Raw genomic sequence first — 18,811 nt, forward strand, 5'->3', positions numbered from 1 at the left:
GATCCATAATAACCACTGAAGAGATGAGCAGTACACCGTATAGCTTGAGAATTCTCTTTATCAATGTGCATAAGACAAGACAAACTATCCAGACCAATAAAAAATATATATACATAAACTGTATATTTTATTATAAAAACAATGCATTATTCCACCTAAAAGTAATTACATTGAGACCGAGGGAGGCTCCCATGTTTCAACCTGTTTAAGTACAAACAAAAGCATAGATCATCATTGACCTATAATCTATCGGCCTGTGGCATCAAAAACAATAAGTGATCAAATTGAAATGAACAAAACGCTGGTAACCAAACAGAAGCCTCCTGCTGTAAGTTCACAAGACGAGTTTTCCGAGTCTGAGACATGTTTTTTTTCACCGAGCAGCAGCTCTGGTAAGAGTCCTTGAGGAGACTTTAGGGGGGGTCAGCAGGTCACTGTCCCAGGAAGGAAGCCATGGGATCGTCTGCCCGGCAGCGTTTCATGCGGAAGGCCTCCATCTCCTCCTCGGTGGGTGCCTTTACTTCCCCTAAGCTGTTGTACGGCCTCTTTCTCTCTTCCACCTGCATTATTGCATCTATTTGCTTCACCCGCTTGTCCTCTGCTTCGAGTGCCTGGGAGGAGGAAACCGGTTGGAGGTCAGTCACACAGAAACCAGTTAAACCAGCGATACGGACAGTTGATCACAGAACCACCTTCTGCCATCTAAAAACACAAATAACTACCTTCTTCAGCTTCTCCTTCTTCTTCTCTTCATCCTCCGAGTCGCTGCTGTCAGAGTCGTGCTTCTTGTTCTTCTTGTTCTTCTTTTTCTTCTTCTTCTCTTTCATCATCTTATCTCGATGCATCTGGGGATTAAGAACATTGACACAATTAACATTCTACATTTGACAACCTACATTTAAACTGACAAAGAAACCCACGTGAACATTAACGGCAACTGTGACAATCTTAACTCTCCGGCGTCACTTACTTCCAGCAGAGTCTTGGGCTCTTCTTCCTCCTGCAGCTCCATCAGTCCCTCTTCAAATGGAACACACTCCGAGTTGCTCTTCAGGTGACGAAGACAACAAAAACAGAATGTAAGTAACAAAACAGAGCCTGTGTATAAAACCAGCCCTTTGAACACTTGTAATGTATCTACTTACTATTCCGATTCCACTCTCTCCCGTGCAGTAACTCTGTTTGACCATGGAGTGACAGCACTTGTATCCCCAGTAGCCATCCGTCCAGAAGGAGCCCCAAATACACTAAACACAACAGATTTGTTTTAGAATACAAACAAACGAAATGTGACAAAAATATAGCAAGATACGTTTCCCAACAGTGCGTTCTGCCGTCCTTACAGAGTGGTTATTGAGGAGCACGTCCTCCTCATACTTGGAGCGAGCCACGGCCTTCTCGAGTCCCTTCAGCACAGCACCGTGACGAGAGTACTCCACGTAGTCCTCCGTCTGGGCCAAGAGCAACTCCCGCGGCGGAGCATCCAAGTGCTCTTCACCTCCATACTGATCGTCACACACACAAAAGGCACAAACATCTGTGAAGTCTTCAGCCAGAATGAATACCTAAGCCCCTACACAGCTCTTTGGGAGCAATACTGTAGCCTGATTTAAGGCCTGAAGGTATTTATTTACTTGGTAGTTGGTTCACATTTCAGAAGAAAACCACTTCATCGACACAAAGAATTACAATGTCCCATTACTCGTTCCAACATGGTGCACATTTACATGCTCAGCTGTTCACCTTCTCCAGAATGCCGTCCCTCTGTTTCTCTTTAAAGTCCTCCTTCTTGACTTTGAAGGACCGATGGAGCAGCTCCAGCTTGGTGGGGTCGGCTTGCAGATGCACCTCAGAGCCTCTCTCGTAGGCCTCCCAGGCAAACACTGTCACAAGGTGAAGCATCGGCGATTATTTACAAGATACAGAACCTGTTTGAGAGGGAATGTAAGATATGTGTGTGTGGTCTATCTGGTGTGTGAAAGCTAAGAATTTATTTACGACAAAACTGTGAACAATCCTGCCGTTGGTGTCTCATCTTATTTATGGATTTTGCAATATCAGGAAATTATGAAACTGAGAATGGAGGTGGTGATGGGCTGATGAGAGCTAGAAGATATCTCGGTGACTTACACTGTGTTTGAGCCATGTTGATGGTGGCCCCGCTATAGCGAGCGAAATTGTCTCCAGCATACCCGACCCTGTCCGACAAAAGAGTTTACACAATCATTTCAGTGTAAGCCAATGAGAATGTTTGAGCGATCAGGAAATACAACAACTTACTCGTCGGGGTTCATGCCAGTGTTGGAGTACGGGTTCTCTCTCATAGCTCGAGTCTTTGGATCATAATATGCTGAATTTGGATCCAAATTCCTCAGGTACTGTGAGAAACAGACATGAGAAATTCAGATGATTGGGCGTCTCCGAGTTAGTAACAGTAGCTCACCTCTCACAGTGAACCTTAGAGGCAACCAAACAGTCAAAGTAACGTCTCAGTGAGACAGCTTAAGAGTGAAATAGTAGTTCAGCATTATGCAACTGAACCGTGTTTCCAGATGAGTGTCTTACTTTAGCTGTGTCTTCTCTGATACGCAGATTCCTAACAGTGATTCGTCTCTTGGAGTCAAAGTTCTGACCCGGCATGTCGATGTCATCTGCGTATTTATCTTCATCCTCGTCCTCACTGTCGTGTTCCCGCTCCTGCAGAGAAATGACTCAAAGAATTAAAAAGTCTTCTAGACAAGAGGCTAAATTTGATCTCTTAAATTAGACAACAATGAAATTCATATTTATTACAATCTTGACAAAACTTACTACTTGGATACTTACTTGATCCAGTTTTCCAGAGGCCAACTCATCCTGAAGCTTCTGCGCTTTCAATGTCCTTTTGGCCTGAGAGGCAGAAATAAATACAAAGTCTGATTCATGTGGTGAAGGGAAAGTAGACGACACCGCTAGAATGACTTTTTTTCATACTGGCAGAGATTATACAATGCCACCAAAGTTTGTTTTCCTTTGTCTCAACAAACCAAACAAACACTCCAGAATTAAACCAAGCTTAATTCACCACTGCTTACCACATCTACTTTGGCGTATTCTTCCACGATGCGGTGGTGATCCTCAGGGTCATACCCATTCCAGCGATCTCGCTTCCCATCATAGTCCAAGTCCAGCAGCACCTGACTGTGTTCATCTGGAGCTATGCCGTTACCCGTGAACCTCGCCCCAACTCTTCTGGGTCGCTGATGAGACAAAAGGTGAAGATCAGGTTAACTTGAACTATGCCAGATATAACATTCTTTTAATCCACAGGATTAGAAATGAGGGAAAGTTCTTCTCTACTGCAAGATGAGTTATCCATTTTACCTCCAAGCAGTCCTTCTTCTTGTGTGTTATGGCTCCACAGTTTTCACAAGCTCCCTTACGAAACTTAGTGCTGACAGCAGACTATTTGGCGAAAGAAAGCGCTTTTAACTTTAAAGTGCATTTGTAATGACTCCACGAAAGTAACTCATTGATTCACCCTCACCTCTTGCACTCCTCTCTTGTACCACTCTCCAACAGTTGAGTAATAAGCCTCTTCTTCATCCTGTGGTCTCTGATGCTTTAGTGTGGGCCTTTTGGACGGGTCGATGTACCATGGCACTGATGAAATATACTGCGGGATGTGAGGGTTTATGTCCCTGGAAGACAATGGAAGCAGCACAAGTGGGTCACAATAAAATAACAGTGGGTGTGTCCTGGCCTGTGTTACAAACCAGGCTCATGTGAGCGTTCACTAGAGTTGGTTGTGTGAGGGTCAAAAACATTGTGCATTGAAAATATAGAACAATTTTCAAGAATAATAGACTTTAATATCCAGATATAAACACGTTGCAGCCTCTCGGTGCAGACATGAACTTACTTCCCCTCCTCGTCCACCTCAGCCGGAGCGTTTCCCAGCTTCCTCTGCTCCTCGAGCTCCTTCTTCTTCCTCCAGTCCTCCCTGGTCATCTTCTTGGGCTCATCCAGGCCCACGATGCCCTCCGCGCTCACGTTAGGCTGCTCCTCCGTCATGGCTTCCATCTGCGTTAAGTGTTAAATAGAAACATGTCTGTCCTGAATTCAACCCCATACAGCAGCGAGTACATTTCATCCACAATCACCTTCATACAAGTTACAGAAGCTAACGTCAGCTAGCCTAACGTTAGCTGTTTACCAGCTGAGTGACTTAAACGTGAAGTATTTAGTCTGTTATGAGTCGATTTAACAAACGCTAGTAACTTTGTTACCTTGTTAGGATCCAACAAAGGACACAGTGGTCGATATTACTCCGTAAATAAACGGTAGTTTCCTCCGTACGCTGCTCTGTGTTTGAACTCGTTATGTTTTGGTGCTAACACACGATCGACGCCATTTTACAGCAACTGCAGCTACGTCACGTCGTCGTCTTCTTCGGTGGTGTTTAAATCACCAAGATACAACAGCAACTGCTGGAGAGACCGACGTCAAGTGGACACGGCTGCTGTCACGGAAACTGTTGTTTACATGCTTGTGTAATCTAATCAGTACATTTCCTTTCTGTGCGGTACAACGCAGATGTTATTGTATTTGTTCGCCACACTTCTGAGAGTTAAATGATGCTCATTTACACCAGTAAATTGGGGACACGAGCACACTGTTTGCCCTGCTGGATTACCAACAGTGCAAAGTGCACAACTATCCCAGGCTTCCTGTGTGTCTACTGGTCTGTAAATTACGTTGGGAATATGCTTCACCAAAACCAGGATCAACTGATATATAAGGACCCTGAAGTGGATCCTTGTATTTGTTTTATGACATTTTCATTTACAGTGTCTGCACCTGTTTTGTAATTTCCCAAATCAATGTATGTAATCAAATTCTCGCACAGTAAATGAGGCCAAGAAGTATTATAGCACAGAAAACGTGAACACTTAGCAGACAGTGTGAGGAGTAAAGGGTTAATAGGGGCCCAGCAGCTCAATTTTCCTGGGGCCCCTATAGAGCTTACTCTGATCATGACTGATAAAAAGAAAATACAGTCAACATAAATAACTGCTGCTTATCAATAGTGGCTTATTATCATCTTTATTCCCTTCATTAACCGTCTCCCCAGACTTGGTGCATCTTTCTTTGAATTCTGTATGATGCAAGGTTTATGATGATAAACCGTGATGTGCGTGTGATCGGAAGAAAGTATATTGTAGTTTGACGCCTAACTTGAAGTCACAGTTATCAATAGTTAGCCAGACTTAATGTGAAAATTCAAGCCCTTGTAGAAAATTTGTAGAGTCAATTTAGAAGTAAAAACTTGCAGTTTTTTAACTCCCTATAGGCCGACTGCTGATTGTGCTTGCTTATCTATCAAACATGTAAACTGTGAGATTGCAGTAGCAAACATAAATCCAGTGTTGTGATATATTGATTTGACTATTTGAGACAAGATTTGTTTTGCCAGATGGGACTAGAAGTGAACAAAATACCGGATACCGAGTGAATATGTACTTTGATTTTCAAACTTAGTGAATGGGACAGAAGTGACGGATGCAAAACAAGTGTTAAGTTATATCTTTGATTGATTTAGAAGTTGTAGGATGTCATGACGTTACTCTATTTCTCCGATATCTGACCCAACTGTTGATAGAGACAGTAAAACACAGAATGAACAAGCCGTTTTTGTAGTGAGAAGAATCATCTAAAGTCTTAAAGACTCCAGTGGGTTTATTTTTGCATTCCTCAGAAGCACCAAGCAGGCATTGCTGTGCCGAACTCTAACATGGACCAGTGAGACCTCTATTTTGATCACTCTCGTAATTAAAATTACAAGGTTAAGACAGTAACAGCAACATAAGATGACCTTATGATGACAGTTTGGTCAGGTGAAACTTCTCACCTTTTTCTTATATTCCAAACATTAAAAAAGGCCAAAAAATGTAAACAATGTTGAAAGAACAAACAAAAGAACATAACAGCACCAGACACAAACATATGAACATAAGTATAAAGAGACGGACTGAGTCAGTTCTTGAGACTTAGCACCAGTACATGTCCCCACTGTCAGTCCAGCAGTCTGGGGACAAGAAGGCAACGCGGTACCGAGGTGAAGGCAGTGTTGCGTTCAAGTAGGTACCAAAATATCAAACTCTCTGTCTTTTCCAAACTTTTTTTGTCCTACGACTGTCAGTTGAGAGTTTTTGCTGAGTTGTCATGAAGGGACAGGTGGACTAAGTCACTTGTCATCGTCCTCCACCCTCCCCCACTCCTCCCCCTCCACCTCTCCATCATCAGCATCTTCATCCACATAATCACTCCAAGTGTCATACACATCCCCTCCTTCGTCCTCCTCTTCGTCATCGCCTTCCTCCGGCAGATCATCCCCATACTGCGGCTCATCCTCCTCCTCATCTTCCACTATCTCCATCTCCTCCATGTCATCCTCTTCGTCCTCTGCGTCTTCATCGTCATCTTCAAAGTCCTCCATCTCTAACCCGCACACCTCCCCGTCCTCCACCTCCCCGTCCTCTCTTTCGTCCTTGGAGGAGGTGGGAGTGGAAAACCCTTTCCCTTCAGTCCTGTCTGTGCGGTAAGACCTGTTGGAGGGGATGAAGCTCGAGGTAGCCGTCTTTGTGTTGATATAGAGACGAGGAGGAGGCCCCGGCCCGGCCGACGCAGCCTGGCCGGCAGGGGAAGTGATGGGGGCGGAACTGGCTCCTGTGGAGTCTGGGCCCAGCGAGAAAGAGGCAGGCACAGCCACGGCCCCCGGCCTCATGGAGGTCATGTTGGGCACATATTCACGGATCTCCCCAGGCTCCAGTGGGTCAGGTCCACAGGGGTCGTGTTCACTGCAGGACAGCTTGCCGTCCAGTTTGGAGATGAAGAGCATGGCTTCACGATGCTCCTTACAGTAAGAGCTGGGACACATCTCACAGAACGAAGCTGCCTCTTTACCACAGACGTCACACTGGTGCCATGGACACTCCCACCGCCCTGGAGACAAGATCACTGTCATTACCAAGTTAGGAAAATAGATTTCTTTTTTTAAAGGCTGAAGATGCCAATAGTAAGATATTAACCAAAGCGATAAAATGTAATAAATCACGTTATTTGGCATAACAGCAGCTGTCTTATAAAGCTCACAGAGGTATGATCATAACCTCCATTTGGATAATGACACCATGAAAATCAAAAGGTAGACACTCAACCAGATGCAAGTTTGAAAATGCACGTCTCCAGAATCAGCATGTTATCTGGTCTATCTGTCATCATCCAGAATAAAACAGTCACTAAAAAAATTAGTCCACTTTTATCCAAATTCAGCCCCACGCTGACATCCAAATGTGTCCATATTACCATCACCAAAATCTGACAAACTCCTTTATTATATTTGTTTCTAAACAAAGAATTTTTATTTTTTTTTTCCTAATTTGACATTTCACAGAATTTAGTCAAATTTAATCTGGCAACTCAATAATGTAGACTTTATAGTGTCACTATAAGAGAATAAAATGGGCTCCTTATAGAAACAGTCCCTCCACCTCTACTTGCCTGCAGGCCTCTTGGCCAGGTTGAGACAGTCAGCGTGATAGACCTTCGGGCAACCCGGCTTCTTACAGGACACTATCTGGCCCCCGTCTCCACAGCTGAAGCACTCGTCCTCCCTCTCCTTGGTCACTTCTTGCTTGGTCTTCTTCTTCATGGGGACCTTCCTCTTACCATCCTTCAGTTTCTCAGCTGACGGCTGGTTCTGATCAACAAATAGAGACGTTACAAGGCAGCTCTTCTTTGAAGTTGTACATTTAGGACGGGATGGTGTTTTTGTTGTTGTTTTGTTTTTAAAGCTTTTACCTTTGGCCTGACCCCCAGGAAACCACTGCAGTTGGGTGCTCCACATTTACAAGCAGTTTTGCCATTGCCAAGACACTCCAGGTTGTAGTTGAAATTCAGCTCCACACCTAAAGTACACATTGTCTTAGATCTATGCTGCGCTCGGATGCGTAGATTGTATATTAATGACATAATCTGCATTCTTAATCCTACAAAATGCAAAACACCAAAGTGAGAAGTAAGCCGTCACTCAAACCTTGTGGGATGTCTTGTAGAGCAAACAGCCCCACCCTGGTGTCCCCATTCACAGTCCACTTCTGAGTCTCACAGTTTGGCTGGCAGCAGTGGTTCATGAAGCGAGCCTGGTTCCCTTTGGGCCCGGCATCAATGATCCGGTCCTTGAATAACAAAATACAAACCGGTTAGCTCAAAGCATCAGATCTACGCTATGCATCGGGGGTGTTGCTGAGCAGTATCCTGTACAGAGTGCTGTGTTTGTGATCAATGGGCTCAGAATCACCTTGTCCAGTGTAAGCATGTAGAAGTTACAGATGTCGTTCTCCTGGGCGTGTCGGATCCTGGCTCGGCATTCTTCTTCATCAATCACCTCTCCCACATATTCACTCACGAAGGCTCCCTGAGAAGCAACAGAAAAAGAACGAGACAGTTACTTAATAACGGAGCGAGTTAAATGTGTCATGGTCACACACATTGGTTATTTTCTTCCGACATACCTTCTTGATGTCCGACAAACCAACTAAACCCCAGCCGCGGGACAGTGTTCTGAAAATGTCCACAGGTGTGTACTGGCGCTTTGTGAAGGCCTGGTTCTGACACCGCTCCCCTGCCGCACACACCTGAGGGTGGCACTCATACATCAGCATGCGGTTAATGCACTCGGAGTCGATGCCGCACGGGTTCTCGTCAGACGCCTTACAGTTGCAACGTGGGATCTCCGATAGGTCGGCAGTAAAGATCTGCACCTTACCAATTAGCCGGTTGACCTAACAGACAGACACAGGAGAGTGATGTTTTTACCGTATATCTCAGTGAGCTGCTCTTTAGTCAGGGTAGAGAAGTACAAATGAGCACACAGTACCTTAATGTGCTTGTATGGGGGAGGTTTCTTGTCATTCTTTCTGTCCTCCTGAAGCTGCTTCATCTCCCTTTCTGCCTGGAGCTCTCTGAACCGCTCTGCTGTGTCCGTCAGGGCTTTAAGGACAGAAAGTACTTTAACAATTAAAACACAACCTAAATATGAAAAATATCACAGAATTTCTTATTATCAAAAGCAGGAACATAGATTTAATATAAAATACAATACTGGACACAAGCACACACCCTTTTTGTACACTGCATCTGCTCCCTTCCCCATTTTCTCGATGTTGTGAGTGTCACCCTCCATGTAGGGGAAGACTCTGGCTTGGTACGTCCACACAAAATCTTTGGAGCCAAAGAACTGCACTGGAAACTCTCCCACCTCATGTTTCATCCTCAAGATGTTGTTTGGGACATCTTTGGCCAGACAGACTTCTGCAGGCCACCACCTGAAGATTCAGATCAGGTTTCAGAAGCATAAACATGGATACACTTAACTGTTGCTTAGAGACACTGTGTGTGTGTGTGTGGGGAAGGCAATGTTGTGACCTTACCTGTAACGCCCCCATTTGACCCACAGTATGTCCTTAATACGAGACCGCTTTCCAGATTTGCAGTCATTGCAGAACCAGTTGCCCTGTGGCATCTCTATATTCAAACATTCCTGATGGAAAGCAGCAGGACAGGACTCACAGCACAGCAGGCTGCCCCCTACAAAATCACAGCAAAACACACTGATTAGGTTATTTCCATTATCGTTATATTGTCACATCTTATTTTATTTAATAAACACTCTAAAAGCCCAAAGGCCTTTGATTTACAACAATATGAAACAAACAGGGAAAAATCAAGCAATTGTATTTGTGAGGCGTAACCAGTAAGTGTTATCTATTGTCAGACAAGGAGATAAAACAGTGAAATCAAATTAACTCAACTGCGACTGTGCCAATTTTCATTATTAACGACGGTGTTAAACTCAAAACATGTGGTAATGTAAAGACATATTCCTTTAAAAGCAGCACTTTGCCAAGAGGGAGCATTTAACTGCCAGATAGGATGAGGCATACAAATTAATTTACAACACATTATGTTGTCCCGAAGAAGAACGAACAGTGCATTTTCAAAAGCAATCACTTGTGTTTTTTATTAACATTTGAAACATGGAAACAGTTTGGAAAAAATGAGACAGTTTCACATCACAACGCATATTATAATGTGTTCATGATCAAAGTAGTAAAGCCGTTTTGATGACAGGTTAAAATTACCATGAAACAAGACCAGACTTACCTTCAGAGCACACAAAGCACCAGCTGACGTTGATGTGTTCGTGGTTCTTGCAGCCCTTGCGGGGAGTGAAGTGGTTGGGACAGAGGAAGCTATTGTTTGCTAGCACCAGGCTGCCTGCTGCCATACAGTTGTCATTGGCATGATAGGCCACAGGGCAGCGAAGACATCGAGCCAACCGACCTACAACAAAAATACAGAGGAGCAAAGGCATCTGAATCCATGCACATCTGGACGTTAAACTGGAGCTCTGCTCTCAGTCAACTGAATTGAGCGACCAATGCCTATAGCACTCCATAGTTACAAGTTTACTGAGACTAAATCATGTGCAGCAAGTGGATCTATTTTGCTGGACAGTCAACACTACAGATGGTGCTCAGGAATGTCTTATTAGCCCCTTAGTGCATACGCACTGATGCTAAGCAGGTACCAATGTAGTCAGGGCTTCTGTGTAATCTTTGCCAAGTGGATTCAGTGGCATAAAGCACAATTTTCATTGTCATACGAAACAGAACAGTGACTTTTGTCCCCAGTTCTTCCCTAATATCGTGTGTAATCTACGACGCTGTGAAATCAACATGGTTACAAATCTTTGTGGACCATTTCTAACAAGTCATAGTTATCATATCATGTGGATCACATCCACAGGCAAGAGGGGAACTTACCTTTAGTGCTACAGATGTTGAGAGGGTTGGTGATGTGGCAGGACAGACACACATGCAGAGGGCAGCGGAAGCCTTTGTTATGAGGCTGGGTGGCTGAGTACGCCAATATACAGTCAGTGTGGTAGAACTTCCCACACAACGGTATAATGCAGCGCTTTACACCATTACCAGACTTCTTACACACGAAGCATGTGTGGACACCTGAAAGAAACAGAAAAAAAATAAAGTCACATTTTTGTTAAGTGTTTAAGGACACACATGTTGTGATCAGTGACAGATTCAGTCCTTTGTCAGACACCAGGAGCACCCACCAGCGTTGCATTCACGACAGAGGAATTTCCCCTTGGGAGCCACTGACAGGCCAATACACTGCGGGTGAAAGGCTCCATAACAGTGGCCGTCACACACCAGCAGGTCTCCTGTCCTCTCACACACCTGCACAAACATACACACAAATGCACAATTAGGACCGTGCTCATGGCCTATACCTGTAAGAAATAAAAGATGTGCCAGGAGCAAAGCCATACAAAGCAAAAGATATTTACTTCCTGGTAGATCATCTCACCTGACAGACGTTCTCCTTTAAGGATGTAGCTCCTATTTTCCCTTTTACATCCACTTGAGAAGAGAGGCTGTCATTCAAACTAACAGACAGCAGCCCCTAGAGAGACAAGGAAAGAGATCCTGTTAACACTCATGGATGCAAGGCTGCAGATTATTTCCCTCTTTGATTGATGACCAATGTCTTATTAGCTGATCAATACAACGTGCACACCTCAGGTTTGGGAGTTAGTGTTCCAGTGTGTGCATTTTGCGTCTCCTCAGTGCTGCAGGCTTCCACCTCGGCCTCCTGCTGGGGCATCTTAGATCCCTGAGGGCTGGGAGGCCGGTTTTGATTGAGGACCACGGGGAGGTCTTTGCTTTCTGCTTGCTCGGGGGCAGCAGAAGGAGCAGAGGATGCACCGGGTGCAGGCTTCTCTTTCTTCACAGATCCAACCTATCAAAAGTGAGATTTCTTTGTAGTTTAGGATGGTTAAATACATGTTCTAGAAGTATACTGTCTGGTGGTATATTGGGATAGTGATTGCTTTGAGTTGTGCTTTTGTAGTACCTGAGTTTTCTTGACTAAGTTTTCTTGTCGCTTTGGCTCCTAGAAAACAAAGACATTGTGAAATCATTCAACATTTCCTCGTCCAAAACACTAACTGTGATAGTTGGAACACCCCCCTACTGCCATCTAATTGCCGACATACCTTCTTCTTTGTATGAGCAACAGACACTTCTTCTATGGTACATTCCAGCACCTTGTGAGACAGCTTCCTTGGCCTCTTTCTGTCTTGGACCAATAACCCTGTATCTAAAGTAAAAAATACCCAATAATGCATTATCTATTCCATAAAAGAATCACATATCTGGGATAAACATGGTTATTTCATCAATCAAAACATTTGAAATATTCTGTCCAGCAACAGTAGACCATTTAACATCATACAACGATACTGGATTAGACATAATATTCAGACTTATTTACCAGACTCAGGAGGTAGATCAGTTTCTTCTGCCGTCTCTGCATAAAGGGAGGGTTGTGTTGTAGCTGGAGATAGTGGGGATGCTACAGGAGAAAGTTCATCCTGAGACGGACTCTGTTCCAGCTCTGCCGAAGCCTCGATGGGCTCAACAGAAGACGAGGCTGAGGTAATTATTCCCGGTGGGGTGCTGAGATCATGGAGTGCTATCATCCCTGATGTCTGCTGCGTACACACATGCAAGTTAAGCATTAAGTTCAAATGATATTTTACATTTTCCAGAGAGTAAAAGTCTATCAAGTTTATATAAAGATATGTTGATAACCTAACAAGAACACCGTAAATGATCCAACGATATGTCTATTTGATTCTTTTGGTGTGTAATTATATATATATAAAAAAAAATAAAATAAAAAAAAAAATAAAAAAAAAATCTATATTTCGGAACAACTTACTTCACACATGACTGATTTTACTCAGTCTTGTGAAAGTACAAGGAGATTAGTTAGATTAATGTTTACAGAGAAAAATACGCTGAAAGCAGATTTGGATAATTCATGTTTTTCAACATTCAAGAACCAAGTGAATAAAAGATACTTCATAAATACACCAGTTACTGCTTTGTACTTTCAGATGCAATGTAAGGTCACTAACCATTTTGGAAGATTCTGAGGTGTGTTTCTTTGATTTCTTTTTTGGGGCAAATATTTGTTCATACTCCTCAGTTGACTCCAGGAGCCTTTTAGTTGGTTTCCGGAGACGCTTGTTCTCTGAATTTCCTGTGTCGACACACACAAAACACATGTCCATTTACACATTCACTCATTCGGCAGATACTTTTGTCCAAAGCGACGTCCAATCCAAGCCACAGTAGATCAAGGAGAGATCTTCTCGAAAAAGTGCCTCAACACAACAAATACACAGGTATAACATGTTCATACTCATTTTAGTGACCAAATTAAGCAGCAGCAGTTTGCTTCTTACCGGCTGTGCTGCTTGTCTCTGAGAAGAGCAAGTCATTCTCCGCCTGCTTCTCAACTCCCAGATCAAGATCTGGTGACGCTCTCATGTTGTAAGACCCGTTCATCTCAGAGGACGCCTCGCTCATAACTTCACCCTTATTCTCAGCAGCCCCCTCAACCATCTGCCAGCGCTTCTTTGGAGCCACTGTGGATCCTGAGTTCTTGTCGAGGTAGCTGGCCGAGGGATCAGCAGCGGCGGGAGGACAAGACCCAGGAACGGCTAAGTCAGCGTGGCCACTAACAAACTCCCTACCGTAAGCCAGGTTAGCCAGGTCCGAAGAAAGCCCAGGTATGCTGAGATTTAGTTTAGCAGGTAGTCTTTGTTTTCTACGCTGCTTGTCTGAGTTCCCAATCTGAGAGCGAATAGGAAAGACTTCACAATGGTAGGTGTCCGCTGACATGATAGCTTTTCTTCTCCCCGCTGTGCTTTTGGGTGTTGTGGATTTCCGTGACCTCCCATTCTCTTTTTTGATCCTTTGGGTGAAACCATCAGAAAAGCCCTTCAGGTCTCCTCTTTCGGACGTAGGGATGACCAGGGGTTCCTCCTTGATCAGGACTGGCGATGGCGGGACAGCCAGGGGTTTACCTTCTTGTTCTCTGGTGTCATGCATGTCCTTCAGGAGCATCAGGAAGGTGCTGAATTTATAGTTGGAATCAGTCCGAAATGCGGTCTGCTCAGAGTCACTATTGTCCTCCTTCACAAGAGATTTAAACATGAGTTCCTTGACATCCTGGAAAGCATCCATTGGAGACAGAGATGAGGACGGGGAAGCAGAAGATGATAGATCTGGGTTTTCGGTCTTGACCTTAACCGGTTGCACAGTGGTTACACCCGAGCACATAGACTTCATCAATGAGCCATTACGAATTTGTTTCTTATCAGGCTTCCTAGCACGCCGTTTTGGAGAGCTGTGATTTGCAGAGGATGATGCATTGCTGGGGGATTCCCAGTGAGGAGAACTTTCAGTTTTGATGGGTGCATCAGTAGGTGTGTTCTCAAGACAATCATCAGTGTGGGCATCTGTCGAGATTTCGCTTAAGGCCAGTGCATCTTTGAGATCCGTCTCTTCCTCTGCTCTCAGAGCCCTCGTCATCAGACGACTGCTGGCAGGGAGATTCATAGAGTGCTTTTCAGTTGAACTGTACAACAATTCATTACAGCTGCCCAAACTCTGTTCACAATGCGTGTCTTTAGATGTCAACCCTTTTGTTAAAATGCTAAAGGAATCACAGGGATCGGTCGAATGGTTTAGTTTTTCAGTAAACTTTGTTTTAGCTTTCGTTGAACCCTGTTCTTTCCTGACCAATCTTTCTATATCGTGTAATGGAGACACTAATGTGCGTTTAGGACGATGCAGTATTGGAACTGAATCCAGGTCTGCATAAGGTGAGTCCTTTGGCTCATCTTTCAGTGTACGAGTTGTTGTATGAAACCGTTCCGCCATGTTTGTGATGGTAGACGAGTCTTTTGATCCACCAACTATATGACCAAATATGTCTGACAAACATTTCTTTTTCTTCTTACAAGCTTTGCTCTTATTAAGTTGAACTGAAGGAGAGTTTTTGATGACATCGTGCTCATTTCCGTTGGGGGCCATATTGGGTGATGGGGGTCGACCAGTATCCACAGAGACAGAGGGGGCGTCCTGTGGCTTTGCAGTAGGGAGTGGACTGGCCACACGCTCCTCTCCATTGCCAGCCATGCTTTCAGTGTTCCTTCGTCGACCTGGGAGCAGACCCTCAGCTTCTGCCACACTGACTTTCCACGCAGTCAGTAAACTTTTGGGTATCTGCCAAGAACAGAAATAACATTCAAAATAATGTTCACAATAACATTGTGTTATATTTTTCAGGTAATGTCATGAATTTACCGTATACTTGTAGTCTTTCTCCTTCTGCTTCCCTCTCCGTCTAAGCACAGGTAGGTCTTCAAACTCATGGCCTCCCTCAAAAGGAAGAACGGCATTTCCGGGGACCCAGGCACATTCCGCAATCTCCCCAATGGTTTCCAGGAAATACATCCGACAAGGACGGGGATGGGGAACTGAAACCAAGTAAATAATGTTCAAATTACTAATTACCTTGCGCACACACAGTATAATTCCTTTTGTTGGCGTCAACCTGTCAAGTAAAGGTTGAGTTGCAGTAAACAATTTGATTATAAAATGCATAATCGGATCAAACTTCCTCTCCTTCACTGCTCGATTTGAATGAAACCTCACCTTTCATCTTAGTGTAGATCCCCTGGTTTGGGTCACAGTTGATATGGCAGGGCCACCAGGGCCGTCTGTTGAATTTAGCCCACACCAAGTCCCCTTTCATGTACTTCACTTCAGGAAGAGGCTTCTTCTTTGGACTATTGGACTGACCAGGACAATGAAAATACTTTAATATCTCATACAGAAAATGTTGGTAGTGTATATCAAAATTGTCAGTATCAAATCAAAATTTCAGACATTTTTGAGTAATAACAGCTAAAGAGATGAGATCATCCTGTGCATTACGTACCTTTGCGTCCTAACAATATTTACACAGTTAAGAACCTGTATTGTGTTAGCACTGATTTTTGACTATTCTCTATTGTTCATATTTTTAAAAGTTGCTCCTTACATTTCCTTTATTTCTGAAAGATCAATTAAATTATACTTAGGATGGCAGGGGTACAGGTCTACAACTGGTAGACCTGTACCCGTCCAGGTCCAGTGACATTATACTTAATTATCACTTCAACACAAGGGAATTATTATTGCCTTTCTCAGTGGTAATACATAACCTAGATAAACTTTGACGTCACATTGGTTGTACAGAGGTAAAGGTAAAGTAAGTATCCCAGGTGTGTCAGACTCACATTTGAGTTGGTGCCAGCTGGTGAAATAAGTCCAGGGTCAACAGGAGATGTAAGTTCACCATCACTGTCCGACTCCTCACCGAAGCTCCATCCGTCTCTCATAGTGATTTCTGGCAGTGCGCTGGGGCTTAGTGTAGGGTTGAGTTCAGATATGGTTTTGGACATCAGGTTAAAGACAGTAGGTTTGTATGTTCTTTTATCCACCCCTGAGCTGCCTGTAGTCTTACTGTCAGTCACAGTTCGATCCCGACTCAACTTTGGGGAGTGGCGAAAATGTGCCGTGTCCTCACTACTACTGTCCTCCCCCTCTTCCTTGATGTCACTGCTGTCAAACAGCGTGGATTCAAAATGCAGGTAGCCATTGGGGATGGGAGAGCAGCGCTCCATGCTGTCAGGACTGTGAGGGGAGAAGTCATTTCTGTTCACGTCCCGCAGAGCCTCAAAGGGCTCCATACCATCATTGCCCGGAGAAGGAGGCAGCTGGACCGATGGTGCCTCAAACTCATCATCATCACTGATCGGGCTTGCACAGTGCAAGTGGTTCCTAGGATGGAGGTCCCTCTCTAGGTCAGGCCTGTTGACCGCAGAGTTCAGGTCCTGCAGCCTCTTCAGCGGGCTGTAGCAGTGAGATCGGTCTGGCTGATTGTACCCCAGTGCAGCTGGCTGTTTGAGGCTGGAGGATGGCAGTTGCACGGCTGATGGTTGGTCTGACCCACGTCTCACAATGCCACATTGGTTTCCATAGGAAGTGCCCACAAGACCATTGCGGGGCCTCAGCTCTGGCTGGCCTGAGCCAAACACTGAGCCCACCCTAACAGCCGGCCTGTAGGACTGGTTCATGTTGTCATGGCTATGTCCTGTCAAATAAAAGAAAAAGAGGCAGGTTAGACGAGGGGAAGGTACCATACATTTAAGTTTCTCTTTAACAAACATCTGTGGAGGTTAACAAGCTTTGTTTACTGTAAATTCATTCAAGCATGCTAACAGAAATACAAAAAAACATTGCGGAAATAGAGCGACAATCACATCAAGTAAACAGAAACCTATAAAGGAGCATACCAGCCACGAATTGTCACTGTGCGCGCACACACACACACACACACACACATACACACACTAATAAGCCGACATTGCATGGCCTCCATACTAGAGGCTGGGTCGGAGAGCACAAGACAAAACACGGAACTCAACCGCTGGCCCTCTCCTTCCACACATTTCATTCACAAACTATCAGAAAATAGCAGCCTACCGCTTTGTCTGATGGCTGTGGGTCATGGCGATCGCTGACGAGTGCAGTCAATGGAGGAGCGCTGAGGCAGTAGTAGATAGAGGTGGTGACACTGAGCCATCACAGAAACACAGTGAGTGGCTCACACAAACAAGCTACAGCCACACACCGACATAGGAAGCTACTATTAACTCACACACAAAAAACGGCTGATCGGCACTAAGTTCACAACACTATCAACACGTGGAAAAACGAGAAAAACTCACCATTTGGAGGTCGGTCAACGTGAAACCAGCAGCGGATGTTTGATAATGTGGCACAAAGCGAGTATTTTTCTCGGTTTGTGAGAGCGGATCTGCACAATCCCAGCTGCAGCGGCACTAGCAGTAGGCCAAGGCACAGCTCTCATTCTCTGCACTTCATCGCCTGATCAGCGGCGGCCCCCTACAAAAAACTGTCACCTTAAATACAAAAGAACAGGTAAATCTCCAATACGCTGCACCGCAAATTCAGTGTGCCATAACCGGTCCCTGATCAGCCACAGCGGCTTATTTACTACATGGTTTTTGCCTGCTGTCGAAGTGCCCCCGGTTATGTTAAAACAAGCCCAGGCTGACTGTGATGGTGAGCAGCAACCAATCGGCACTGCTACCCAACCCCCCGTCTGCATAGGGCCGTGACACTCACCCTCCTAACACACACACGCGCGCGCGCTCACTTACAAGCACGCACGCACGCACACACACACACAAACAAACCCGTGCGCGCGCGCATGCACGTCCAGGTAAAGTTTATAATAGTCAGTGGTAGTGAAGCCTTTACTGAGCAGCTATATGACATAATAAACACTAATGAACGTTTTGGAAATTTGACCCATTTATTCGCGTCTGTCCCATTGTTTCTGTCCCTCCTGACAGGCCTGTGTGTGTGTGTGTGTGTGTGTGTGTGTGTGTCGTAGGCAGATCGACAATACAAAATGATTGCACTGCGCAAACAACCACACGGCCTCTCCGGTCAAACCAACTCCGCGCGCCATATTGGCTTTTTTTCCACTGAGTCCTCTGACATGAGGAAACAGGCCGCTAGGCGCTCAGGAAAGGACGATGAAGATGTCAGTGTGGCCGCAAAGCGGGCATTAAACCAGGTTTTGCTCCGATCAAAAGCCCCAGTGACCGTCGTCCAGCGTGCCCTCACGTAACCCTGATAAGGATTCGGTGCGCTCGTGGTGGATCACACTGAACCATATCCATAAACACGAACATTCAGAGAGCACAATAGGCTCCCAATCCTTGAAGATCAAACAAAGACCGACTCAGCAG

The 18,811-nt window shown here is 44.8% G+C and overlaps 2 protein-coding genes across 5 annotated transcripts; both read right to left on the reverse strand.

Moving 5' to 3' along the window:
- Positions 1-40: 40 nt before the first annotated feature.
- Positions 41-4,422, reverse strand: slu7 (SLU7 homolog, splicing factor). Its single transcript, XM_031857936.1, has 15 exons — positions 4,269-4,422; positions 3,902-4,062; positions 3,527-3,680; positions 3,364-3,444; positions 3,075-3,239; positions 2,827-2,889; positions 2,566-2,697; positions 2,281-2,378; positions 2,131-2,198; positions 1,744-1,883; positions 1,344-1,505; positions 1,146-1,247; positions 971-1,048; positions 723-845; positions 41-611 (listed from the first exon to the last, which is right to left on the reverse strand). The coding sequence occupies exons 2-15, from the start codon at positions 4,060-4,062 to the stop codon at positions 432-434; spliced, it is 1,707 nt and encodes a 568-aa protein (XP_031713796.1). The 5' UTR covers positions 4,269-4,422; the 3' UTR covers positions 41-431.
- Positions 4,423-5,670: 1,248 nt separating this feature from the next.
- Positions 5,671-18,677, reverse strand: nsd1a (nuclear receptor binding SET domain protein 1a). Of its 4 annotated transcripts, none has more exons than XM_031857935.1 (24): positions 17,759-18,677; positions 17,514-17,604; positions 16,265-17,121; positions 15,639-15,780; positions 15,288-15,460; positions 13,379-15,206; positions 13,049-13,173; positions 12,400-12,616; positions 12,122-12,225; positions 11,980-12,018; positions 11,644-11,865; positions 11,434-11,529; positions 11,180-11,303; positions 10,869-11,069; positions 10,207-10,386; positions 9,474-9,630; positions 9,163-9,368; positions 8,921-9,033; positions 8,556-8,825; positions 8,342-8,458; positions 8,078-8,219; positions 7,843-7,949; positions 7,543-7,741; positions 5,671-6,984 (listed from the first exon to the last, which is right to left on the reverse strand). In XM_031857935.1, the coding sequence occupies exons 3-24, from the start codon at positions 17,102-17,104 to the stop codon at positions 6,227-6,229; spliced, it is 6,360 nt and encodes a 2,119-aa protein (XP_031713795.1). In that variant the 5' UTR covers positions 17,105-17,121; positions 17,514-17,604; positions 17,759-18,677; the 3' UTR covers positions 5,671-6,226. The 4 variants fall into 4 exon arrangements, with proteins under 4 accessions (XP_031713795.1, XP_031713794.1, XP_031713791.1 ...); XM_031857934.1 differs by having other exon boundaries at positions 12,400-12,619; positions 17,514-17,574; positions 17,759-18,676; XM_031857931.1 differs by having other exon boundaries at positions 12,400-12,619; positions 17,759-18,676.
- Positions 18,678-18,811: the final 134 nt, after the last annotated feature.

Source organism: Anarrhichthys ocellatus, unplaced genomic scaffold (genome assembly GCF_004355925.1).
Source record: "Anarrhichthys ocellatus isolate YVR2014 unplaced genomic scaffold, GSC_Weel_1.0 scaffold19, whole genome shotgun sequence".
Classification (NCBI taxonomy): Eukaryota; Metazoa; Chordata; class Actinopteri; order Perciformes; family Anarhichadidae; genus Anarrhichthys; species Anarrhichthys ocellatus.

What these genes read in the sequence shown, in the direction of transcription:
- slu7 (XM_031857936.1), bottom strand. Translation starts at nt 4,062, where the DNA reads ATGGAAGCCATGACGGAGGAGCAGCCTAACGTGAGCGCGGAGGGCATC. An exon ending in ACAAGAGAGGAGTGCAAGAG is followed by an intron (nt 3,445 to 3,526) that starts GTGAGGGTGAAT and finishes TTCGCCAAATAG; the next exon opens with TCTGCTGTCAGCACTAAGTT. An exon ending in CCTCTGGAAAACTGGATCAA is followed by an intron (nt 2,698 to 2,826) that starts GTAAGTATCCAA and finishes ATTTCTCTGCAG; the next exon opens with GAGCGGGAACACGACAGTGA.
- nsd1a (XM_031857934.1), bottom strand. Translation starts at nt 17,104, where the DNA reads ATGAACCAGTCCTACAGGCCGGCTGTTAGGGTGGGCTCAGTGTTTGGC. An exon ending in TAAAGGAGAACGTCTGTCAG is followed by an intron (nt 11,304 to 11,433) that starts GTGAGATGATCT and finishes ATGTTTGTGCAG; the next exon opens with GTGTGTGAGAGGACAGGAGA. An exon ending in TCCTGGGGGTCAGGCCAAAG is followed by an intron (nt 7,742 to 7,842) that starts GTAAAAGCTTTA and finishes TTTGTTGATCAG; the next exon opens with AACCAGCCGTCAGCTGAGAA.